Source organism: Cnephaeus nilssonii (assembly GCF_951640355.1).
Source record: "Cnephaeus nilssonii genome assembly, chromosome: 4".
In the NCBI taxonomy this organism is placed as follows: Eukaryota; Metazoa; Chordata; class Mammalia; order Chiroptera; family Vespertilionidae; genus Cnephaeus; species Cnephaeus nilssonii.
Window position 1 is genome coordinate 86,903,893 of NC_137075.1, and position 26,261 is coordinate 86,930,153.

The 26,261-nt window shown below is 42.8% G+C and overlaps 2 protein-coding genes across 9 annotated transcripts in view; one reads left to right on the forward strand and one right to left on the reverse strand.

Annotated features, from left to right (window-relative positions):
• The first annotated feature begins 183 nt into the window (after positions 1-183).
• On the forward strand, positions 184-14,437 carry COQ6 (coenzyme Q6, monooxygenase). Its single transcript, XM_079769889.1, has 12 exons — positions 184-403; positions 5,585-5,719; positions 6,732-6,790; positions 7,094-7,217; positions 9,321-9,451; positions 10,146-10,253; positions 10,579-10,641; positions 10,839-10,946; positions 13,131-13,333; positions 13,411-13,526; positions 13,696-13,862; positions 14,305-14,437. Exons 1-12 carry the CDS (start codon positions 238-240, stop codon positions 14,332-14,334), a joined length of 1,410 nt encoding a protein of 469 aa, XP_079626015.1. The 5' UTR covers positions 184-237; the 3' UTR covers positions 14,335-14,437.
• A 151-nt stretch (positions 14,438-14,588) lies between these two features.
• Positions 14,589-26,261, reverse strand: part of ENTPD5 (ectonucleoside triphosphate diphosphohydrolase 5 (inactive)) — a 49,913-nt gene continuing 38,240 nt past the window's right edge. For all 8 annotated transcript variants that reach the window (XM_079769881.1, XM_079769885.1, XM_079769888.1 and 5 more), the window contains 5 exons: positions 25,743-25,844; positions 24,929-25,069; positions 23,467-23,523; positions 22,408-22,523; positions 14,589-18,054 (listed from right to left, as the gene is read on the reverse strand). In XM_079769881.1, the coding sequence (XP_079626007.1) occupies positions 17,968-18,054; positions 22,408-22,523; positions 23,467-23,523; positions 24,929-25,069; positions 25,743-25,844 (503 nt within the window). In that variant the 3' untranslated portion in view covers positions 14,589-17,967. The remainder of the gene's footprint in view (positions 18,055-22,407; positions 22,524-23,466; positions 23,524-24,928; positions 25,070-25,742; positions 25,845-26,261) is intronic.

Here is a 26,261-nt window from a genome sequence, read left to right on the forward strand (position 1 = left end):
TTTGTGCTCTGATTGGCTCCCAGGCGGATGCTTGAACCAATCCCCTACCAGGGAGCCTCCAAAACATCCCGCCCAACGAGGCAAGGATTGTTTTCCGATTGGCCTATTCCCTTTCCACGTTCTATTTCCGGTTCTGAGGCCGCGAGGCTGAGGCGGCAGGTGATTGGAGGACTCTGGTCTGGAAGTGCCACCCAAGGCGGGCCTAGCGGGGTGCCCAGTACGGAGCGGGTCTGCACCATGGCGGCTCTGTTGGCTGTGAGCCGGTTAGGGGCTGCACCAGCAGCTGCCCGGAGAGGCCCGCTGGTCTCCTGTCGGAGGTGGGCCGGTGCCCCGGCAGACACCGTGTACGATGTGGTGGTGTCAGGTGGAGGCCTGGTAGGCGCCGCCATGGCCTGTGCCTTGGGTAAGCGCATCTTCAAGGCCGGTAGTGTGGGGAGAGGGGCCGTGGAGCTGTGGGGACTCGGGGAGTTCTGGCACTGTTTTCCCAAAGTCTGAGGGTTGCGGATCTTGTGGCCCCTTCCCTCGCCCAAGGATCCCCAGGGCCCCAGGGCAAGCGTGTGGTTCTTGGGGGTGCCGAAGGGTCAAAAGTGGGAGGTACCTTAGGAGTCCTTCCAACCGGTAGGGAAATAGACCTGCTCAGGGTTATTTAGTTAGGGGCAAAATTGCAAGCAGTCAGGCATTGTTGCTTTGGGCTAGGTGTTTCCTCCCTCCTTCCTTCCCTCCCTCCCTCCTCTTCCTCCCTCCCTCCTCTTCCTTCCTTCCTTCCTTCCTTCCTTCCTTCCTTCCTTCCTTCCTTCCTTCCTTCCTTCCTTCCTTCCTTCCTTCCTTCCTTCCTCCCTTCCTCCCTCCCTCCCTCCCTCCCTCCCTCCCTCCCTCCCTCCCTCCCTCTCTCTCTTCTTTCTTTCTTTCTTTCTTTCTTTCTTTCTTTCTTTCTTTCTTTCTTTCTTTCTTTCTTTCTTTCTTTCTTTCTTTCTTTCTGTTTTAACAGCTTCATTGAAATATAATTTGCATACCATAAATTTCACCCATTTACCACTATTTTATTTACTGATTGATTAGAGAGAGAGAGAGAGAGAAACATGGATTGGTTGTCCCGCTTATTTTTGCATTCATTGGTTGATTCTTGTTTGGATGGGACCGAAACCTTGGTGTATGGGACACTCTAACACACTGAGCTACCAGGCCAGAGTTAAAGTTCACCCATTAAAAGCATGCAATTTAATGTGCGTGTTTTTTTTGTATACTCATAGAATTGTGCAGCCATCACGACAAATTTTAGAACATTTTTATTACCTCCAAAAGAAATCTGAACTCATTAGCAGCCACTGCCCATTTCCTCCCAATCTTAGCTCTAGGCCGGTGATTTTCAATGGTTTTCATCTCATGGCACACATAAACTAATTACTGAAATTCTGTGGCACACCAAAACATATATTTTTTGCCGATCTGACAAAAAATAGGTATAATTTTGACTAATTCACACCGACGGCTATTGTGTTGGCAGTTGTCATTTTTGAATTTGACAGTCTGATGGAAAAGAGGTCAGTGCTCTGACTAGTCGGGGATTGCATGTTTTAAAAATTCCTGCAGCACACTGGTTGCAAATCACTGCTCTAGGCAACCACTCATGTGTTTTTCTGTCTGTAGATTTGCTTTTACTGGACATTTCCATCTACGTGAAATCTGCTTAATGTTCTCAAGGTTCATCCAGGCTGTATCATGTGCCAATACTTCATTCATTTTTATGGTTGAATAATATTCCATTGTGTGGATATAATACGTTTTGTTCATTCATTAAGTGATGGATGATTTTGTGTATAAGCTTTTGTGTAAACATATTTTTGGTTGTCTTAAATATATTCCTAGGAGTGGAATTGCTGGGTCATATGGTAATTCAGCCAAACAGTGTTCCAAAGTGGTTGCACCATTTTATATTCCTACCAGCAATATAGGAGGGGTCCAATTTTTCTACATCCTGGACACTTGTTAATGTTTTTTTGTTCTTAGTCATTCCATTGGGTGTGAAGTGGTATCTCCTGGTTTTGAGTTGCATTTCCATAAAGACTAATGGTGTTGAACATCCTTTCATACGCTTATTGGTCATTTGTATATCTTTTGAGAAAATGCCTGTTTAGAGTTTTTGCCCATTTGAACTATTTGTCTTTATTTTTGAGTTGTAAGAGTTTTTTGTGAATTCTCAGTACACATCCCTTGTCAGATAAATGATTTGCAAATATTTTTTCCCATTTTGTGGGTTGTCTTTTCACTTTCTTGATGGTGTCCTTTGAAGCCCAAAAGTTTTTAATTTTTTGTTTTTTCACCTGAGGATATTTTTTTCATTGATTTCTAGAGAGAGTGGAAGGGAGTGGGAAAGACAGAGAGAGAAACATCGATGTTAGAGAGACATTGATTAGTTGCCTCCTGCACACAGACCGACTGGGAGTGGGGATCCAGCCTGTAATCCAGGTACATGCCCTTGACCGGAATTGAATCCACAACCCTCAGTCCACGGGCTGATGCTCTAACCACTTAGCAAAACTGGCTAGGGCCAAAAGTTTTTAATTTTGATGAAATTGAACTTATTAGTCTTTTACCACTTGTATTTTTGGTGTCATATCTAAGAAGATTCACTCCTAATCTTCCTTTTGAGAGTTTTATAGTTTTAGCTCTTACATTTAAGCCTATCATCAACTTTGAGTTAAACTTTGTGTATAAGGTGAGGTAAGAACTTGGCTTTCATACTTATAGTTTAGGCTGCTTCACTACCCTGTGAGGTAGATATTACTTTCATATCTTTTATGAGAAAACTTGCCTGGCAAAGGTTAAGTAAGGACCAGAGTCTCATAACCAGGCACCAGCAGAATCTGAATTCAAATCCAGGCCACCAAACTCAGGATAGTTTGCTTCTAACAACTGCACGGTGACTTTCAGAAATTAGATTTGATTTTTCTGGCCTCACAAAGATCATTAATAGTGTTTGTTGACTTGAGAATTAGAGTGTGGTTCCTCTTCTAGGAAACTGGGGGGAAACAATGCTATGTATAAGCTGATGGGCTTGAGTCTCAAAGTAATTCTAGAAAACAGTTATCAATTATTAAGCACTTGCTATGGATAGGCATATTTTAAAGTATTCTACCTACATTTTTATTTAATCTTCATTGTTGATTGTGCAGGTAAAGAAGTTAAAGCTCAAGAAAACTTAAGTAATTTGCACTCAAAAGCCAGTAATTAGAAAAAGCAAAGATTTTTGTGTGTATACCCTTTCTCCCTGACAGCTATTTGGTTGTACCTATTGATAAATGGATTAAAATAGTGGTTCTCAGGTGCATTTAAGAATCACCTGGGTTGTTTTGTTTTGTGTTGGTTTTGGGCTTTGAAAAACTAAGACAGGCACATATATAAAATTCAAAAGGAATTTTGAAATACAAAGGGTATTGGGTATAGAGTATCTATATATATAAAAGCCTAAGCGACCGACCATTCAGCTGGTCACTATGACACGCACTGACCACCAGGGGGCAGATGCTCAATATAGGAGCTGCCCCCTGGGGGTCAGTGCGCTCACACAGTGGGAGCACTGTTCAGCTGACCAAAGGGCGCCAGATGCAGGGCTCACGGCTGGCCGCCACAGCCCGGAGACCGCAACGGAGTGGCAGTGAGCCTACCGACGGGTGGCGTTAGGCACAGTGGGGCCAGGATGAGCAGGAGCAGCAGGCAGCGTGGGACTGCCGGTTTCCGCCCGATCCCCACACGCCACGCCGAGGAACACCCCCCACACCAGTGCACAAATCCGTGCACCAAGCCTCTATCTAGTAAATCATATAAAGTAAGACTTCCATTTTTTATTGTTAGCCACCCAGTTCTCCTCACGGACAATCGTTGTTACACGTTTGTGGGGTATACTTTAGAAATGAGGGTTCACAGTTCTACCTCCAGTAACTGATTCAGTTTGTCCAGGTGAGGCCCTTTATTAACATGTGTCTCTGGGGATGGATGCAGGAGATCTGAAGACCACACTTTGAGAATGAGAAACACAGGGAAGTGCTTAATTGTCTTGTAACAACTTTACCTCTTAACTTTTATGCGATGTTATACACCTTTCATGGGCAGGTGTAGTGTTGTGGGGTGTTTCCTCCTGTTGAGTCAAGTGAACTACCTGCTTGGGATTTTGTGTGTGCTAATGCCTCCCCTTGATCATCATGGCATGTGTCCCAAAGAAAATTCTTTGTCAGTAGTTGATATACTGACTGATCTTACTTTATAGTTCAACTCCCATTTAATTTTAGATAGATGCTTTAAAAATAAAAATTTTCCAGTAGGCTCTTCATCTTGATGTATCAGTCAGTTTATGTTTTCCTTGATTTTTCTTCAAACTCAAATTTATGTTCTAGGCTTGAAATATCTATATTGTCCTTTTACATTGTTATTTGTAAACTTGTAATCCTCTAATGTTTTTTGACAAATGAGTTTTCTAAAATGTTACATTAAATAGCTAACAAATAAAATATTAAACTTGGCTATATTTTATAATGTGTTTGGAAATCTAATTATTTTCCTGTTTGTTTCCTGGTCTGTTGTTTAACAAATGTCTGTGAAGACATTATCTACTTTATGGATTGAGGAGATACAGCATTTGTTGCTGGGGATATTACTATAAGGGGGAAAAATCCCTGTCCCCAGGGAATTTAGAATCTAGCAAAGGAGAAAGATTTGTAGATAACTGATCAAAGGAAGAATGAGATGAAGCTCTCCTGGAGGAACAGGGGAAGGGGAAGATGGTCGGGCAATTCTAGCACATATTTTTCTCCTTTCTTGGCAGCAGCAACTCACTGCTTATTTCCCCCCGTGTCTTTCTCTGAGACACTGGCGAGACTGACTGTAATGTGCTGCAGACACCCAGTGATGGCATCCCCAAGTCCCCCCCTTTTTTTATTTTAAATAATTTTTTAATGATTTCAGAGAGGAAGGGAGGGGGAAAAAGAGGTAGAAACATCAGTGATGAGAGAGAATCATTGATTTGCTGCCTCCTGTACACCCCACATTGGGGATGGAGCCAGCAACCTGGGCATGTGCCCTAACCGGGAATTAAACCCTAACCTCCTGGTTCATAGGTCAACGCTCGACTCTCGACCACTAAGCCACGCCAGCGGACCCAAGTTCCCTTTTTACTTCCTCTGCAATGTTTTAGGATCAGATTTGTAGGCACAACTGATGTATTTTTGGCCCCCTTTTCTTTTACAGACTAATTCTTTATCCTTGATTTAACCTTGAGGCTACAATGAATTTCGCTTATTAACTACATTTTTTCTGTTGAACGGGATTTGTAATTTTCAGTGATGTAATACTTTGAGGATTAGAAATATCTGGTGTCTAAATACTACCTTACGGTGGTTGGCACGATGGTTCGCATGGCTGAAATGGTGGTATAAGTTACTGCTTAGGACTGCATGGTGTTTCCTTTTTGTGTGCTTTGTAAGAAATTTGTTCTTAAGGATTAAGGCATGAATTGTTGCTTCTCTTGGCAATGAAAAAATAAATTCTGATTTTCCTAAAATGATATAAAATTTTGTTTTTTTTGTTTTAGGATATGATATTCACTTTCATGATAAGAAAATCCTGTTGCTAGAAGCAGGTCCAAAGAAAGTATTGGAGAAATTGCCAGAAACTTACAGCAACAGGGTCAGCTCCATTTCCCCTGGCTCTGCAACCCTTCTCAGTAGTGAGTAGAACATCCTCTCTCACAGAACCAATCTCCTGTCTCTCTCGGCTTCCCAGTGTGCCCCAGAGGCAGAGTTACCAGAGCATCTGGGCGGAGGGAGCTCACTGAGGTGGATGGGAGAGAGGGGTGTGGTTGGTAGTTTCTGAAATCGTTAATGTGCCAATTCCCCATCTGAGGAAGACATCCTTGGAACATGTGGGGCCATCGCGTAGACTTCATTTGTGATGTTGGGTCATTATAAATGTGTGGAACTAAAACTATATGAACTAATTATGAGCAGAGTCACTCTTCATTCCCAGAGTCCGCCCTGGGAAGCTAGGGAGCCCGTGTAATAAATGCTTTTGGGGTGAAGATGGATGTGTGCGAACAGAACCAGTTGTCAGCACATTGTCTTTAGGTCTCTGCTCGGACTATCCTGTCTAGAACCACCTTACCTAAAATAGCCTCTCGTATCACTCTCTAGCCCCTTATACTGCTTTATTTTTCTTCATAACACTACCACCTGACATTATATTATGTATTTGTTTTTTACTACAAATAGTAAGTTAGGATGTTAGCTACAGAAAGGTGGGGACTTTGTCCATTTGGTTTCCACTTTTTGCTCAGTACCTAGAAATGTACTAGTATCTGTCACATTTTAGGTGCTTTGTAAATATTTCCTCAATGAGTGAAGCTCTTCAGTGCCATGGAGATCAACAAAAAGTAGTCTTTATCCAGAGAGTTTGTAACTTCAATAGGATGGAAAAGAAGAACAGTATGGCTTTGATTTCCTTATTTATTTCCCCTACTTTACAATGTGATTTGACCTGTTGATCTTGAAAGCTGGGTCTTTTCTCAGACTGTAATCTGAGCCGGGGAACAGAGGAGCTTAGCTCCTGCCATCGAACATCGAAGGGGAGAGTATTTCTCTGTTATGGAGAACACTGAGAACAGCCTCTAACTGAACACGATGGAGGGACAGAGGGAGCCCAGGAAGGAGGCTCCGGTCTCTAATAGACCCTTTCTTTTGTAGGTTTCGGTGCCTGGGACCACATCTGCAACATGAGATGCAGAGCCTTTCGGCGAATGCAGGTGCTTCCTTTGTCACTCTTGGCAAGATACCTTGGTCTGCTTTGTGCCAAGATATTGGAGTCCACATTCTCCAGGTTTTCTGAGAATGTGGGAAGAATCAAAGTCCACACGCAGTCTAAGAAAGTGGGGGAAAGCATTCCCCAGGGAATTTTCTTCTCACCTGATGTCCTGCCAGAGGGACTGACAGTTTGTGATTATTCTGCTCTGTCACTTGGGAAAGCAGTACTCAGTTTCTGATTGGAGTAGAAATACAGACTTTCTTTTACTTGGGTTGTAATACAGACGTTCCCTTGGTGTTGCCAGGTGTGGGATGCCTGCTCAGAGGCCCTGATCATGTTCGACAAGGATAACCTGGATGATATGGGCTACATAGTGGAGAACGATGTCATCATGCATGCTCTCACGAAGCAGCTGGAGGCTGTGTCAGGTGAGGCTCCCACCTCTTCCATTCTCTGGAAGGTGAACCTCTTTAGAATTATTCTAGGGCTTACTGGAAGGAAGGATCCCTTTTACAGATACTGAATGTGCACCATAAACAAACATTCTGATACTTATCTCAGGGTTTTTCTTGTTTTTCTTTTACAGCTCTATTCAAGTATAATTTACATACCAAAAAATTTACCCATTATAAGTGTACAATTCAGTGATTTTTATTATAGAGTTATGCCACCATCATCACATAATTTTATAATATTTCCATTACCCCAGAGGAAACCTGGAGCTCATTTATAATATTCCCCAATCTGACCCCCAGCCCCTGGCACCACCGGTCTACTTTCTGTCTTTTGGGATTTGCCTGTTCTGGACATTTCATAGAGTTATACTCATAAAATATGTATTCTTTGGTGTCTGACTTCTCCCATTGAATGTATTTTTGAGATATGTTCATGTTGTAGCATGTATCAGTACTTTATTCTTTTTTATTGCCCTAATCAGGGATCAAACGCATAACCTTGGCATAATGGGAGGATGCTCTAACCAACTAAGCTACTGGCCAGGGCTCCTACCCCTTTTTAAAAAAAAAATTATAGCCGGTCGTTTCGCCTTTCGGTCAGTTTGCATATTAGCTTTTTATTATATAGGATACTCTATATCCCATATAGTTCATATTACCCTTGTGACTATGGAATGGTATCTCATTATAGTTTGGATTGTATTTCCCTGATGACTAATAATGTTGAGTGTCTTTTCATGTGCTTTTTGGTCATTTTTCTTTGGAGAAAGGTGTATTCAGAATCTTTTGCCCATTTAAAAACTGGATTATTTGTTTTTTTGTGAGTTATAGTGTGTTTTTTTTAATTAAAAAAATTGATTTCAGAGTGGAAGAGAGAGCTAGAAACATCGATGAGAGAGAACCATTGATTGGCTGCCGCCTGCACACTCCCCTCTGGGGATCGAGCCTGAAACCCTGGCATGTGCCCTGATCAGGAATCGAACTGTGACCTCCTGGGTCATAGGTCGACTCTCAGCCCCTGAGCTATATCGGCCAGGCCAAAGTTCTTTATGTATTCTGGATATAAATTCCTTATTCAATATATGATTTGCAAATATTTCAGGGTTATTCTAGAGAGAGAAAATTGGAAGCAATCTTAAATGCTTTTGATATGGGTAGTAGTTCACCCATGTAATGAGCTTCTGTGCATCTTTTAAAGATAATTTAGACCTAATATTTACTAACTTAGAACCATGTCCCACAATCTATTGGTGAAAAATATTACACGTCACATGATTCCATTTGTGTGTGAGGGTGTGCGCACCACATGTACATGTATAAGAAATTGTTTGGGGCCGAAACCGGTTTGGCTCAGTGGATAGAGCATCGGCCTGCGGACTCAAGGGTCCCAGGTTCGATTCCGGTCAAGGGCATGTACCTTGGTTGCGGGCACATCCCCAGTAGGGGGTGTGCAGGAGGCGGCTGATCGATGTTTCTCTCTAGTCGATGTTTCTAACTCTCTCTCCCTCTCCCTTCCTCTCTGTAAAGAATCAATAAAATATATAAAAAAAAAGAAAAAAAAGAAATTGTTTGGTAAGCTCTATGGCAAAGCTTTAACTCTAGTTGTCTCTGTGTGTTATGATTGAGGGTGGTTCCCTCCACCCCCTTTTAAACTTTTCTTTATTCCGACTTTTACAGTGAGCATATCTTTTTTATGGTCAGGAAGAAAAATGTTATGAGATCTAGAAGTTTGAGCCCGTGGTATTTCCGTGCTGTTTACTCTGAAAGCACACATGGGCTCATTTAAGCGTAGAGTGAACTGAAGAGCAGGAGGGGAAGAGTGCCTGCTGTAGGCTGATGATTCACTGAGAGATTAATTTTTTTACACTGATTCATCCCTGTGGTTTCTGTTGTTTATCAGCTCTCAGACAATAGCACCAGTCACATGAGGTTTTTTTAGATCTTACTTTTCTTGTTTAGAAAAGGACAAGAGACCGCTGTCCTGGGACCTTGCTTTAGGGGTTTAGTTATGGCTTTTCCTCAGCCTGCGTGGGCTGTCTTTCTAATGTTTTGTGTTTTCTCTTCTGACCTCCCTAGACCGAGTGACTGTTCTCTACCGGAGCAAAGCAGTCGGCTATACCTGGCCTTTTCCAATTTCCATGGCAGACTCCAGCCCTTGGGTTCATATTACCCTAGGTGATGGCAGCACCCTCCAGACAAAATTGTTGGTAGTTGAAGATTCTTATTTCGCCAGGGGTCTTGCATATTCACATGTTAGCCTCAATTCTAGGGCCTCTAGTTTTTCATCTAAGCTACAGTGGATGTTAATTTTAGGCTAAGCTTTTGGTTATAAGGACCAGTACCCAGTAAGCCAGCTCAAGTTAAGATGGTCTTATTGTAAATCCTGTACAGGACCAAATCTCCTGGACCATCTTAGGTCATGAAATAAGGACAGCTGGCCTCACAGAGACAGGAACCAGAGTATCAGAAGTTGAGGCTGTTCTTTCCCTCCCAGGAGTCCTGTAAGTCCTCTCCTTGTGTCATATTTTTCCTCTGTCTGTTCATCAGCTTTCCCTTTCCATGGCAGCCATCCCTCACCTTACGTCAGGACTGTTCAGCTCTAGTGCCTGCCTATTGCTTTCTAGTCCAAATAGCAGGGGAATTTGGCTGAGTTTAACCTGTGGCTGGCACCTCGTGGGTCAGATGTCCAGCTTTGGTCCGTTAGCTGAGGCCGGGGTCACATATGTAGAGCCACCCCTTTAGAGGCTGTGAGTGAGGCAGGCATGATAAAAAGTTGTCTGCCATAGATGGGCTTGCCAGCAGTTAGAACTAGAGAAATCTTTAAGAGGCAGAGACAAACTTCTGGAGCAGTTTCATTTACTAAAAGATTGTAAGACTTAGCAGGCTCTTGTTTTTGTGCAGATTGGTGCAGATGGTCACAACTCAGGAGTACGGCAAGCTGCTGGAATCCAGAATGTCAGCTGGGACTATGACCAGTCTGCTGTTGTGGCTACTCTGCATTTATCAGAGGTAAGATCCTGAGCCCAGCCCTGGCCAGTGTGGTTCAGTTGGTTGGAACATTGTCCTGTATACTGAAAGAGGGCAGGTTCGATTCTGGTCAGGGTGCATGCCTAGGTTGCGGGTTTGATTCCCAGTTGGGGCATATATAAGAGGCAACCGATTGATGTTTCTCTCTCACATCGATGTTTTTCCGTCTATCCCTTCTTCTCCCTCTAAAATCAATAAACATATCCTCAGGTGAGGATTAAAAAAAAATAAGACCCTGAGCCCACCATCTGGGGACCCTGCTGGTGTTTATTATGTGTACTTCTCACAACTGTTCTTTCTTTTACAGGTCACAGAAAACAATGTAGCTTGGCAGAGATTTCTTCCCTCTGGGCCCATCGCTCTGCTCCCGGTAAGAAGTCTGTCTGGCTAGTCTACTTAAACACGTCCAGCCTCCCTCTTTTAGGACTTCATTTTCTCTCAGCCATTTTCAGGTTCCAAGTGAAATATCTCCAGGCTAGCTTCGTTTCTCCTTCATACCTTTATGCTTGATAGTGCCCAAGAACGGAAGTTGTAGCTCTCAGTATTGATGGTGTTCTTTTGCGACAGCTCTCAGACACCTTGAGTTCCTTGGTCTGGTCCACATCCCATGAGCATGCAGCAGAGCTGGTGAGCATGGATGAGGAGAACTTTGTGGATGCCATTAACTCTGCCTTTGTGAGTATCAACTTGTCTGCCTGATGAGGTGTTGCAGGGGTAGATACAGAAAGGCAGTTTTGAGTAGGAAAAAGAAGTAACCAACCAGCTGCCCTTCTGTAACTGAAAGGCTTGGTCTGGATGACGTGGAGGAGGATTCAGGGAAATCCAAACAATAGAAATCAGTAACCTTTGTGCTCTTTTGAGGGTCATGGGCTGCTGTTATGCTGATTGAAACAGCTGCCTGGGTGGAAGTTAGCATTGGCCTCTTTTGAAGCTGTAATTCCTAGGTAATCTTGAGCGGAGCTGCTGGGTCCCAGGTACCTGAACCTTTGAAGCCTAATTCATCAGAATGTTTTGGAGAGGGGCTAAGCACATTTCAGTGGGGGTCTTAAAAGTTTTAGACCAGAGGTGGGGAATGTCCAGCCCATGGGCCATGTAAGGCTTGCAGAATCATTTGGACTGGCCCTGCCAAGGCATTAGGGGTGAGTTAATTAATGTTTGACTAAATATAGCAGGCTAATTTCTAAGTTGATAATTTTGTATGGTCCTTGAATGATGTTATAAATATCCAAATGGTTCTTGGCAGAAAAAAGGTTCCCCACCCCTGCTCTAGACAGACATGGGTTCAATACTGGTACTAACTGTAAATCTCCTAAAAAATGGAAATACCAACCTTTCAAGGGTTAATAATAATAAAAGTCTAAAGACTTAAGATGAGGCACTTTATGTAAAATACTTGCAGCATACCTCATACATTATAAGTGCTCAAATAGTAATGATTCTGGAGTAATATGGCTTTTAGATAATAGGGCACAATATTTCTGAACGTTAAATGCTACATTTATCTAAATTCACTAATATGACAATTGGTAACATTTATCGAGCACTTACTACGTACCAGGTACAGGTGAAGAGTTCTACCTGTATGTATGTATTTAAATCAGCGACTCTTTGAGGTAGGTACTGTTAACATGCGCATTTAGAGATAGGTAACTTTCCCAAGGTCCTACCTCTTGTGCAAAGCTGGGTTCTGAAATGAGGCTCTCCCTCAAGCCTGTGGTTTTAACTACCAAACTCCACTACCTCACTCATAATTCACACCAAAGAACTTAAGCTTTGCTGCTCTATAGTAGCAACAGTAAAAGGAACTAAACATACTGAAGTGGCTTCCAAGATAACTGCTACCCCCTCGCCCCCCCTCCCCCGGGGCCATTTAGCATATATTCCTGGCACAGGCCTCTGTAGGACATTCATTTAGCAACTAGAGGCCCGGTGCACGAAATTCATGCACTGGGGAGAGGGGGAGCCCCCCCTCAGCCCAGCCTGCACCCTCTCATAGTCCAGGACCCCTCCCTCCTTATCACCCGCTTGCTCACTGCTTCTTACCACTTGGCTCGCTGCTCCTTAGTGCTGCCATGGAGGCAGGAGAGGCTCTCACCACCACTGCTGTGCTCGCCAGCCATGAGCCTGGCTTCTGGCTGAGCAGTGCTCCTGCTGTGGGAGAGCACTGACCACAGGGGGCAGCCCCTGAGTTGAGCATCTGCCCCCTGGTGGTCAAAGCGCATCATAGCAATTGGTCATTCTGGTCGTTCAGTCCTAACAGTCGCTTAGGCTTTTATTATATAGATAATTACAAGCGCCTTCTACGTAGAAGGGTCTGGTGATAGACAAATGAGACACAGTCCCTGCTTTTAGGCAGCTCATGATCATGTGAGGAGAAAGGTATATAAGTGACAATTTCAGAACAGTGGTAGAAGTATGCATAGGATGCTACGGGAACATAGAGGTGAGCACACACAGGCGAGTTTGGAGAAGGGTTTATAAAAAGAGCTGACAGCCTCGGGGTGCTCTGAGGTGAGGTCCTGGTGAAGTCTAAGTGGGAGGACATTCTAAGCAGAGGGGAGTGGATGTTGTAGAATGAGCTACACAATGTGGCTGGTGCAGGTCATTGAAGTTGGGGACTAGTAAAAGATCAAGGTCAGAGGTAGGCAGGGGCAGCTTAGCCATTTGGCTTGATACTACAACCTGGAATCTGTGTTTTGCCTTTATTGGAGGGACTGGTCACTTGGGGTCTAGATTGGTTTAGGCATGTTAGGTACCATTGCCCTTGGCTTTCGTTATAAAAAGAGTTTCCTTGTTGAATTAATTCCCTGCTAGTCACTGATGAAATTTCACTTTTGTTTTGTGGCTGATGCTACTCAGTGGAGTGATGCTAACCACACAGACTTCGTTGACTCGGCCAGCACCATGCTGCACCAGGCTGTTGCCTTTCTGAAGCCCACTAAGGTCTCAGCTCGCCAGCTGCCGCCAAGCGTAGCCAAGGTGGACGCCAAAAGCCGAGTACTGTTTCCTCTTGGCTTGGGACATGCTGCTGAGTATGTTCGGCCTCGGCTGGCGCTCATCGGGTAAGAATGGCAGAGCAGAGCTACTCCCTTCGCACTCTGCTGCTGGAGGCCACACCTGAACTCTGCTTCCTTTGCAGGGATGCGGCCCACAGAGTCCATCCACTGGCAGGACAAGGTGTCAACATGGGCTTTGGGGATATCTCCAGCTTGGTCCATCACCTTAGAACTGCAGCCTTCGATGGGAAAGATTTAGGTAAGGATTCTGGTTCCTTAAAGAAGTATCCAGAGGTCATGTAGTCAGGGAAAATCAGGACCCCTGAAGGCCCCTCAGGAGCTGGATGTGGTGGACATAAGTGTGTGTGCTTTTCTAGGAAAGAAAACTTTACTATGGGATTAGGGTATAACTTTCCTTTTTCCTCCAGGCTCCATGAGCCACCTCACAGGTTATGAGACAGACCGACAACGTCACAACACTGCTCTTCTGGCTGCTACTGACCTGCTAAAAAGGCTCTATTCCACCAGCGCTACCCCTCTTGTGCTGCTCAGGACGTGGGGCTTGCAGGCCACAAACGCAGTGTCTCCACTCAAAGTAAGAGGTTGCTCACGGCTCTCTTAAGAGTCTTGGTCACCGAGGAATGACTTTGCCAATGACTTAGTTAATTTGAATTAATTTTCTTGGCTGTAAAATTATCCTTTTTATCTTCCCCAGCGATAATGAGCAAAAAAGACTGTGCTGGGCTTGTTGGTGCTAGGGCCTATCTAAATAGTAATTTTATACAGTATAAGGAAGGGTTAAAATAGCAAATAGGGGCTTTCAAAGATAAAGATGCTTCAGCTCCTTTTGCTGTTTGGTCAGCTTTTTCTACTGAGAAACATCCATTTAAAGGCACTTCGGAGGGACTCTTGTGAAGAGTATCTATCTGGGACTTTAGCTGAGTTTTTGCTTTAATCACTTTGGATACTTGAAAGTATTTCCTTCACCCGCCCTCACAGTGTCAGAGTATCACTCACTTTGTTTCATTTCTCTTTAGGAACAGATTATGGCCTTTGCAAGCAAATGAATGCTGCTCTCCTGCAGATTATATTGAAGAAAAATAAACATCTTTTCCCAAGGCCATCATACAGTTTCAAGATTTAATTTAATAAATTGACTTTGTATTAGCATTCTCTAGTTTCTTTTTCTCCTTTATTTAAGGGGTCTGTGGAACCCAAATAATGAGTGATAATTTGCTGTGAGGAGGGGTATATAAACCAAGCCAAGAAAAACCCCAAAGGAAGACTATTACGATTTTTGTTGAAAAGAACTTTTTATTACTAAAACAAATCATTAAGGTGCTCATTCATTTTCACTTGTTAACGATCCTTTCTAAAGATAAGATCTATAGTTTTTTTTTAAATGCTGGTCATAAATTTATACAATTACCTTTTGATAAAGAAGAATTAGAAATATTCAATTGATGCATTTTTGTTAGAATTACTGTTTTAAAATTAAAAATAAATTGCTTTAACCTTTGTTATAGGTGCACTGGACTTTCTAAAAAGAAAACCAGATCTTGTTGTTCATTATTACTTCCTTATCACAGCACGGATTTCCATTTTATTTATGGTTCCTCTCTGGGACACCATTGTCTGTTCAGTGACAAAACAATAAATAGTTTCATTGCACAGGTTTGAAAACTTCAGGAGCCAGGTCAAAGGGAAAATCTGATTAATTAGCAGCAGAATTTGTCATATTTGGTTGCAGACTGGTGGCTGATGGGTGTAGGGGTGCTGTGGGTGTTTGAAGAGCTCACTTCACAGTATTGAAGAGATTTGGGGATCCATTAGATTTGTATGCTGTAGAGAAAACTTTGCCCAAAAGTCTGATTTGATGATGAAATGAGAAGAAATAGTCTGCTTTTGAACCAAGCTAAACTATTCTTAGTTTAGCTTAGTTATTGAAGGAATGAGAAATATGTTTCAACAGGGGAGCTTTTCAGACAAATGTACACAATTTATAAGATACTATAGTAAAAAGTGATAGTGTCACAGATGTTCCTGGAATCTCTGGAAAGATGAGCCCAGAATGAAAGATGGCAACTACTGTGAAAGTTGTATGACTAGTAGCAGAGTCTAGAAAGGTCACCACTGAACGGGAGAGGAAAAGGTCATCTTTCACAAAAATGGGAAAGGTAGCCCAGGAAAGGAGAAGAGAACATGGACTCTCCAAAAGTATGCAAATAAAATCAGGCAAATAGGAAGAATTTTAAGGCACATCTTGCAAGGCCCTCCGTAACCCACAGAGGATGTTCTTCATATGATGATGGTAAACGCACAACATCCACTATGTGCCAGACCAGGTCCTAAGTATTTGAAATATATAAACACATTTATAGAAAAGAAACTTAACCAACAATATTAGACACTATAGGATTCCTCAATAAGAGGCCCAAAAGGTACACCAAGGGCAGAAAGGACATTATAGACAAGTCATATTTTCTAAGAAATAAAAATTCTTATTCCATATTGCTCCTAACATGGATAAACTGGTTAATTCTCTAGATGTTCTAATCAAGATTATCAGAATTTAGGTAGACACATCTCAAGAGTTCTGGAGGTACTTGGGATGACCAAAGGAGTCTGAACAGCTTCTGTCCATAAGAAAATCTTCAGAGACAAGCTATGACAAAGACCAGGGAATCTTGCCGCTCTCGACCGTCAAACTGGCGGAGTCTTTAGTGAACACAGCTTACCTCTTGGGAATCATATGGAACAACATTTAGCGTATGACTGGTTCTAGCACTCAACCTGTGTGACACAAATGGTAAGGGGTCTAGAAGCCAAGTGTTCTATTAAAGAAGAGACCACAAAGGACTTGCGAGGAATTTTCTTCAGGAGACGGAAAGGCTATGAAAGGAGGGATGAGAGATGACCATTGAGAGGAGAGATTGCAGCTCCACATGAGAAGGGATTTTTAACATCAGTGCTGTCCCAAATGCAATGAGATGTCTCAAAACATGCCTAACCAGAAGCTAAATATAGCTACTTAGAAATGTTAAGGGGATTCTGCAACAGTTAGAAGACTGGATTATATCTTTGGGCTGTTTCCAACTCTAAATATTCTATTATGTATTAGCATTTTTTTGAGGAAGACAATAGGTATCAAGGTGACCTTGGTATAATAAAAGTCAGTGTGAAAAAATAATAAAGTCAATGTGAAGAATCTGAAGAAATTCCACAATGAAATTCAAAACAAAACAAAACACTAAAATGTAGGGGATAAAGATAAAATTTGGCTAGTTACTTGCACATCAGATGTTAACCACTTATTGACTCAGTGGAAGAACTTTAAAAAAGGAAGTAGTGTGAGGGCCAGGTGTTTAACATTTTTTGTGTGAGAGAGCCGAAAGAAAGTCTACTGTGATAGCTACAAGTGTGGAAGATACAAACTGCTGGAAAGAAGCTGGAGGTAAAGAGCCAAGGTCAAAGAGCCAGTCAACAGGAAGATCCTTCAAGCCCAAGGGCACTGAGTGGGCAGACAAGAAGCAGGCGAGAGTCCTATGGGAAAGAACAAGATAATGAATTTTAGGGGAAGTAATTCACAAAATGAAGGGCTCAGAGCATTCCAACCCAAAACAAGAATCCACAGTATGAGGGCCAAAATAGCCAATGAAATAAAATGTTAGCTTATCATGGAGAAGGGTATCAGAAACCCTGGAACTAGACAATTTAGGAGATGGTAGCTAAAATGATCAGGGGCCAGGTAGGAGATGTTGCTATAAACAGAATAAAAGGGCAAACTGAAAGGAGCTATGGCCAAAATCTAGATCCTCCAATAGTAGGATAGAGATGTACTTCTTAGAAATACAAAGAAGTTTAGGATGACAGATTACTGTAAACAGAGCCTGGAAGGAAGTACTGGCACTGAATAAACACATATTCCTAGAAGGTTGTTCAGATTCATTAATCTTACCGTTGACATAAAAAGTTGATTAAAAGAAGGTGGCCTATACAAGGCAGCCACACTCTCCCAAAACTTGTCCTTAGAGCCTGGATGGCCCCTTTTCTTAAGGCTGTACAGCTAGGAGTTGCTCTCCCTCCTGCTAAGAGTTAGGACAGCTCTCAGCTGGCTGATTGGAGCTAGCACAAAGCAGGATCACACAACTTCAGAGATGGTACCTGTCTTTCCTCTTGAATTACAAAATCAGGCATTTTTTTTCCTCTTTTTTTAGGGGGGTGGGTGGATGGGTATGATAAGGGTGGGACAAGGTAATGTGCAGGGAGGAAAAATATACTGGTGTTGATAGGCTATGGGATTGCAATCAGCTAAGTTTAGCATGTAAGAAGAAAATTAAAATGTTCAAAAGGAAGAGGCACTCAAAGGGTTGAAAGGAGATTTTTCTTTGGTTAAGTTCCAAAGCTATTCCTTTTGGCTCTCTGTGACACACAAGCATGCTCAAAAATTTAGACTCTAGTACCAGCTGTGCAAACAGTATGGTTAGGTACCAGTTCCTATTAGATGTGTAAAATTAATTAAACCCAAATCTCTAGACTTAAGGGCAAGAGCTGTCTACAAAAACCTCTTCCTCCTGATGAAGCCAGCTGCTGGGTTTCAATCCAGGTGGTTTCCAGACTGCCTCATAACATGACTGAGTCTTATCTTCTCCCGTTAAAAGGTTGTTGGCAAACGCAGGCCTCGGAGGAAGCTTCTGGCCTCAGTGGGAGACGCCCAGAGACTGCAGCAAGTGAAAGGTGGCTCCCAAGGCCCAGCCTGTCTCTATGTTGTTCACTTTCTTTGTGAGCTGTTGGGGAGGAGAAAAAGAGCCTTCACATTTTCATTCAATTTTTAACTTTAGCCAGCACGACATGGGCCAAGATCACCCACATGGCCAAACCAAGGCAAACTGGAAGTAGCCAGTCTGGAGGCCTCCCCACAACCCATTTCTGCAAGTTTCCTCCCTGCCGTGGCCTATTACCATCCCTTGCCAAGCTGATCCCTGAATCTTCTGGCCCAGGAAAGTGGTCTCACCCAGGCTTTCCAGACAGGACCTTTGGGACTCTTCCCCTAATCCTGAAATTAAATATAGCAGGAGTTGGGGTAGATTTAGAGGTATGAAAGCACAGACTAATAAGCTTCCTCACTCATACTTTGTAAGTAACTGCATTTTCTTAAGCACTATTAACCATCTAAGGTTTTTAAGGCATTCTAGGCCAGGATGAGCCTCAATTCGTTCATGACCCCAAGTTAGACCCCATTTTCTCAACTACATAAAAGGGATTCAGTTAGTATTTATCAAATTGTTTTCTTCAGAATCCTGAAGGTTCCTTGAAAGTGCTTCAAAGAGAAAGGGGGCCACATGGTGAAGGAGTCCTGTACCTCTGCTTCAACTAGATGTTCCACATACCAGTGTTATTGGCATTCTGCATAGCTTTTGTTGAGTAAAGACCACCACACACATACACACAAGTTTGGAAACCAGTGGATTGGTTTTAGTCTGTCTTTCTAGTACTCAGTTTTAGGACACAATACTTTGTTGACCTAAGGTAATCCAATCTAGTCACTGGGCCAAACTCTGGGAGAATGGCGTGTGAATCTTGAGGTTTTGTCTGAGATAGCTGGGTCAAACTGGGAGTGTCCCCCAATCAAATGCTCTCCTCTGTTCTGAGGACTGGGCTGACAGCCTAAAGATACAGATGCTGAAGTGAAGCTATCTCGGGCAGGACTGTGCACCCCTGATTTAAATTTTGTTGCCACTGAAATCATAAAGAGCAAAAGGATGCCAGCACTGGAAATGGCAGAAACTTGTCCTTAAATGATTTGGTTATAATTGATGCTTAAATAGAGAATGATGTTAACTCAGTACTATATGCTATGTACTAAGGGTTTAGGATGACCTCTCTAATCCACAAATCTCTTCCCAACTACTAGTAACACCAATACTAATAACTTATACTATGTGCCAGGTAATGTGCTTCACAGGCATTACCTCAATTTTCATAACAGTCCTATAAAATAGGAACTCGAAGGCTACCTGTGCTTTGGGTGAGGAACCTAAAAGTTAGAGAGGAAGTAAATCATCTAAGGTCACAGAGCCAGCAAGCTTGCAGAATCAGAACTTGAGTCCAGATCTGACGGACAACAAAGCCCATGCTTTAAACACCACTATACTAATCTACTGGCAAGTAACTCTTCTGTCTTAAGCCCCTTAAATGCTGACGCTCTTGGCAGGCAAAACACATTAAGTCCAAGTACCTTAGTACGAATCAGTTTATGACATCTGTATAACCCAACAAATTGGGTAATATAAACTCATCCGGAACTGATGAAACAGGAAGGGGAAATGGCACAAGGAGGGGAAGGGGGCTCAAAAAGAGTAGTCTACTTACTTGACCCCAAAGTTCAAAGCTGCCTTGTGCCATCTCCTTTAATAGACTACATGATATCTGAGAACAAAGATTACATCTTACTCATCCTTGTAACTGTGGATGAAAAAGGGTCACATAGTAAACCTGACAAGCTCAAGGTGGTCTGAACGTAAAAAATCCTAACTAAAAGTGGGTCATGGTGGGTAGTCATGTCCTAGGCCTGTAGCTTCCTTGAGAAAGGTCAATCTTTACCTTTGAAATTGTCTATTTTCTTTGTGCATCTAAAATAACAAACCTTTGAAATGTCAGGGTAATTTTCTTTTCCAGACCCCTCAAAGGCACAACCACCCACACCAGAGCACGAGACCACACTGTTGTATTGTCGCCCACATGCCATTGGGTGTACTGTAAATATTTGTACCCACCGATGTACAAGATGCATCTCTGTGTTTTACTTTTTATCTAATCTCAGAGATTTCTCCACTTTGCTTTCTCCCACCTCCCTAATCTATCACCAAATAGATTTCATGTAACCCCCTTATATCTCCTCCTTTGATTCTAATCTATATATACAAAGAGCCAGGATCGTAACATCCACAACGACTAGAGGCTCAACCAAACGTCAGGCTTCTCGTACAGCAGGCGAGCAGGCTGAACTGCTGGCCTCTCGGAGAGAGAGAGAGGCGGGGCTGATCAGCAGCAGCAGCGGCTGCTGGTGAGGCCCAGAGAGAGAAGCAGGGTGATCAGACCCTGCTTCTCTCTCTGGGCCTCGCCAGTAGCCAAGTCTCTCTCTCTCCCCCAGAGGTCAGCAGTTCAGCCTGCTCGCCAGCAGCCTGGGGCGGTTGCTGATCAGCCCCACCTCTATGATCAAGCCCGGAGATAGGCCCAGAGATGCTGACTGGCATAGAAACCGACCAATCAGAACCAAATCTGGGTGAAGTGCGAGGAGCCAATGGCTGCCTAGGAGGTGGTGCTTTTGACACTGACTGGCATAGAAACCGATCGACCAATCGGAACCCTGGGTGAACTGTGAAGGCAGAACCTAAGGTGGGGGCTAAGGAGGGGTTTTAAGGGCAACAGCTGTTTGGTGTAAGGTGTAAGAAAGTTATTCAATTTTTTAATGACCTATTTGGCAGTACAGTGCATATGACTGGCTATCAGTCCAGATATAGGGATTATGTGTTTTTGTCTGCCAAGAGCATCTCCTCCTGCTGAAAAAGGCTCCCCCCACATTTAAGCAATCCTATCCTATATAATCTATCTATACTAATAAAAGGGTAATATGCTAATTAGACCGGGTCGACCAGCCATCTTCCAGACGTCCAACTTCCTTCCAGACATAGCCATGGTGGTGGGGACCAAGGCAGAGGCAGTTAGGGGTGATCAGGCTACCAGGGGAGGGCAGTTGGGGGTGAGATCAGGCCGGCAGGGGAGGGCAGTTGGGGGCAACCAGGCCTGCAGGGGAGGACAGTTGGGGGTGAGATCAGGCCTGCAGGGGCGGGCAGTTGAGGGCAAGATCAGGCTGGCAGAGGAGGGCAGTTGGTGGTGAGATCAGGCCAGCAGGGGAGGGCAGTTAATAGTGATCGGGCCGGCAGGGGAGAGCAGTTAGGGGTGAGATCAGGCTGGCAGGGGAGGGCAGTTAGGGGTGATCAGGCAGGCAGGCAGAGAGGTTAGGAGCCAATCGTCCCGGATTGTGAGAGGGATCCCAGCTTGGAGAGGGTGCAGGCCGGGCTGAGAAACCCCGCCTCCGTGCACAAATTTTGTGCACCAGGCCCCTACTGTATAAAATAAACTGCAAACTGCCATTCTCTGGAGCATTTTCCCAATCCACTGAGATTTTGCTTCCTAGCAATGGTTGTCAGTTTGGCTCAAATAAACTCTTATAAGACTTTTTCTAATGCTGGACATTCTTTCATTGACATAAACATATGTGCAATTATTCAATTACTGTACTGAAAACAAGAAAATGGGATGGATTAAAGATGTAAGATGTGCTTAGAACAAATAAATAAGTTACTACAATGTTGAGCCTGCCTATTCTGGAACAGATGGACAGAGATAGGAAGATAAAGAGGAACCCAAGACTCCAAGAGGCACTAAATATACATATATATATATATATATATATATATATATATATATATCACATATATATGGCATACTACATATACACAGCATTCAACATTCATGAGGTCTTAAGCCACTTGTTGGTGGCACCCTTCTGGTCCCTCATGTCCTCTGCCAAATAAGACCATCTAATGGGCTGAGTGGGCTAATATTACCAGATAATGTACTTGCCCCTATGCCTCTCCAAATAGTGGAAATTTGTGCAATGGCACCAGGCACCTCTGTCCTTGTGCCCCCTTGATTAAACTTCAGTTCTAGTACTTGCGGCCAATCACACTGTCAGCAGCAGCAGAAGGAATTAGGATATACATACCCAGAATTCAGGAAGTGTGGCACTTCCAACCTGTTTGCACCCTACACTGTGTGTTCACCTGTCCCATTTCTTTCCTGTTGCTTCTCGTCCTGAGTTTCAAAATTGATTTAATAAACCATGGGGCCTGGGCATCTTCATTTGGACTGTAAGCCTTCTCCTCTGTGACCTCTAGGATAGCTTTCCTGGTAACATACTTAGAAACTGCCTTTCCCACACTCATAGTGCCTTGCACAGTGCTTGTCCATAGCCCGAATAAAAATCCTCATAATTCCACCTATAGTCACTCTTAACTCTTTCTTCCCAACTCCCAGATAAGTCTGTTATGAGACTCCTCAGCTCTTTCTCTTGCCTGTAAGACGGTGCTGTCCGCAAAGCCAAAGCCATCCTTCAGCAAGGCTGTGATGTAGCTGAGATCCATGCACAGGAAAGGACTGCCTGAGGTGAAATTTTCCAAGTTGTCACACACTGAAGGGGAGAGAGAGTAAAGAGTGGAATTCAAGTTTGCAGCCAACTGAGAGGTGTATGATTTTCTCTAAATATAGACTTGGAATAAGCAAAGCAGAATTCTCCATTTGGCTGATGCCTAGGAGTCTTAGAGGCTAGAACTGTGCACTGACAGCCTCTACAAGACTGCAGCTGCTTCTTCTTCTTTTTTTTTTTAATGTATTTTATTGATTTTTTACAGAGAGGAAGGGAGAGAGGGACAGAGAGCCAGAAACATCCATGAGAGAGAAACATCGACCAGCTGCCTCTTGCACACCCCCTACTGGGGATGTGCCCGCAACCAAGGCACATGCCCCTGACCGGGGTCGAACCTGGGACCCTTCAGTCCGCAGGCTGACGCTCTATCCACTGAGCCAAACCGGCTTCGGCAAGACTGCAGCTTCTTAAGAACTTGCAGATTTCTGATGTGGTATCTTATCTACTCAAATTTACATGGACCCTCATTTATTTGCTAAATTTCTATGTCTATTCTTTGGGCTTAATTCAACCACATCCCTTACTTATTATTAATGCTGAGGCCCTGAGGACAGGGAAATACCAGTTAGCATTACTTTGGGGACACTGGATAAGATTATTTATTTATGTTTTCAATGGACTCTTTCCAGGAAACCGCTGTGGCTATTTCCCATATATTTTGGTGCTTGATGTTTCATTAGCACTGATAACACTATTTCAACTAAAAAACACCACCAGAAATGTAGAAAAGCAGGTTTTCACCATTTTCCTAAAGGCTCTTCTATTCTCATATTTTTCTATGCCACTTAATGCTTTAAGCTCCTGGCAAAGACAGGAAACCAGCCTCTGAGAGGCTTTCTGCTGGCTGTGGAACTTCAGGACACGTGAAGGTCACTGGACTTTGTACAGTCTCACAGACTCACTGCTAAGGGCTGCCACTGACACTTACCTTCTTTTGCTTTTCTTTCAAAGTCTTCAACTTTTAAAATACCCCCCTTTTCGTAATCTGAAATGAAGCAGAAGAGTAGCTGATGTTAAAAAGTGTCAAAGAAACATAAGAAAATTCATCCTAGTGAGATTTGTAATAAGTAAAAACAGGAAATAAAATTCCCAACATTAGAGAATGGATTAAATAAACATGATATTCATACAAAATAAACATGATATTCACACAAAATAAACATGATATTCATACAAAATGATCATGATATTCATACAAAATAAACATGATGTTCATACAATGATAATCATGTTTATTTTTGATAGGGGAAGGGACCACTCTCTGAGGCAAGCTACTGGAGCTCGATCATAGTAATAAGAGAAAGCATAGAAGGAGCTTCTCTGGATTTCAATATTCATTCTGTTTATTTATAATCTATTTTATGTTATATGTATTTAACCACAATAAAAAATTTGATTCATTTACAAAAACACATTAGAAAATAGAAAATCAATTCATATCTCAGGCCATGACAGATTACATACATATATCATCATAGCTAAACAAAAACATTACTACTGTGATTAAAAAAAGTTATAAAGAGGGAGGAGGAAACTTTAGGGTAATACATATGGTTTTAAATATTGAATTTGGTAATGGTTTCATGGGTATATAGATATGTCAAAATTAGTAAACTATACACTTTTTCCCCCACATCACTCGGGTAATGTGCTGATGTAACAGGGTTTGAGGGAGGCACATCTCACAAAAGAGCGTGAACACCCAATCATCACACTTATGAACTACCTTGTACATTTTAAAATAGGTACATTTTATGCTGAATGAAATAAGTCAGAGGACAAAAACTATATGATTTCACTTATATGTGGACTCTAAAAAACAATGAAACAGACTCACAAATATAAAGAATAAACTGATGGTTGCCAGAGGGGAGAGGGATGGAAGGATAGGCAAAAAAGGTAAAGGGTCCAAGAGGCACCAACTTCCAGTATAAAATAAATAGATGCAGCAATGTAATGTACAACATAGGGAATATAGTCAACAATATTGTAAGAACTTTGTAGTGACAGACGGTTACTAGACTTACAGTGGAGATCACTTTGTAAGATATATAAATAAATGTTGAATCACTATTTTGTACAACTGAAACTAATACTGTATGTCAACCATATTTAAAAAAAAATAAAGTATGTGCATTTTATTTTATGTCATTTATACCTCAATAAAAAGTAAAAAAGACTTCATGTAAAATTTTAAGGCCATTTTCTAGCTCTAAAAGATTCTCAATCATATGCCCCCTTCCATTCGAGTAACTGGTGTCACTCAATAACCAGCACTGAAGAAGAGAAGGATGATCACCTCCAACCAAGCATTTCAGATAATCCCTCTCCCTTTCCCACCAGAACCTTGCCCAATGTCCTCCCTGACCTGACACCCGGAGTGAACTTACCAATCATGTGTGTGTCAACAGCTCGATCATAGTAATAAGAGAAGGCATAGAAGGAGCTCCTCTGGATTTCATCTGGTTGGTGAAGTTTTCCTTGGACCACCCTCAGCACTTCAGCATAGCAGGGCTCAAAGCCCACTTCCCCTGCCAGGGCAAAGTGCACAGGGACACGGTGAGAAAAGTGATAGGGGAAGGGACCACTCTCTGAGGCAAGCTACTGGAGCCAACGAGGAGACAGGAGGAGGAAACAAGGAAAGCTGAGGCTCAGGACAACAGGCTTAGAGATGAGCTAACTTCCACAGCCCTGCTGGTCTGGAGGAAAGGCACCTGCTTCTCATACAGCTCCCCTCCCTAACCTGTACTCACCAGAAACAGCCCCAATCAGCCTAGGCTGCTGCCTCACATTATGTCTCATAGTGCTTATGAGAAGTGGCTAGAAGGCTTGCCTGCTTCCTTTACTAGAAAAATCAAGTTCGTCCTTGATTTCAAGGTCTGTGCTTTTTATAAAACTTAAAGTGAATTATTCTCCCTATCATCTCAATTTTAAGTTTCATCCTGCTGAGGGCAGAGACCCTTAATGCTTTAGACCCCAGGTCTAATGGATCCACAACACCGGGCCAGGGAAAGAGCAGGATACAGAGTGACAGCTGTTCACTGTCACCTCCCACTATTTCTTAGAGGCATACCAAGATCTTTTTGCAACGAGTCTCTGCAATATGACAAGTTTCTCTTGAGCTCTGTAAAAAGTTTCACATAGAACTTCTCCAGACTTCAAGTGTAAAAATAATTTCAACCAGTGAAAAAAAAAATCACTTGCCTTCTTGGATGCCGCCATATTGGTATTTCACGCCCCCAAAAATCCACTCTGCTTCTAACCATCTTGGTAGACAGGCACTTCGAAAAGTATGTCCCTCAGTCCCTGAAAGAAAAACACCAGACCACAAAGTAAGAGGCAAGGATGTGAGAGAAGGAGGCAAGCAAGCCACTAAGGTGGAAAGTAATCACCAAGGTGGCTGGGCCTTTAAATCATATTAAATTAGTTCCATGATTACAACCAAGGACAGGAATTCTTAACAGGGTTCGTAGATGGGCTTCATGGTGTTGGTGAAGCCCCTAAAACTATGAGCACATTTCTGTCATATGTGCATTTGGTGGAGGGAACCATGGCTTTCATCACATCCAAAAGAAATCCCAAACCTACAATGGACTAAGTTCCCTCCTTTCTAAAAAGGAGGAGAAAATACTGTTTTACTTTTCTCATTTGTGTTGTAAGGCTTAAATGAAACACATTTATAAGCTGAAATGCTATACAATCATCATCACAATAATAGCTTAC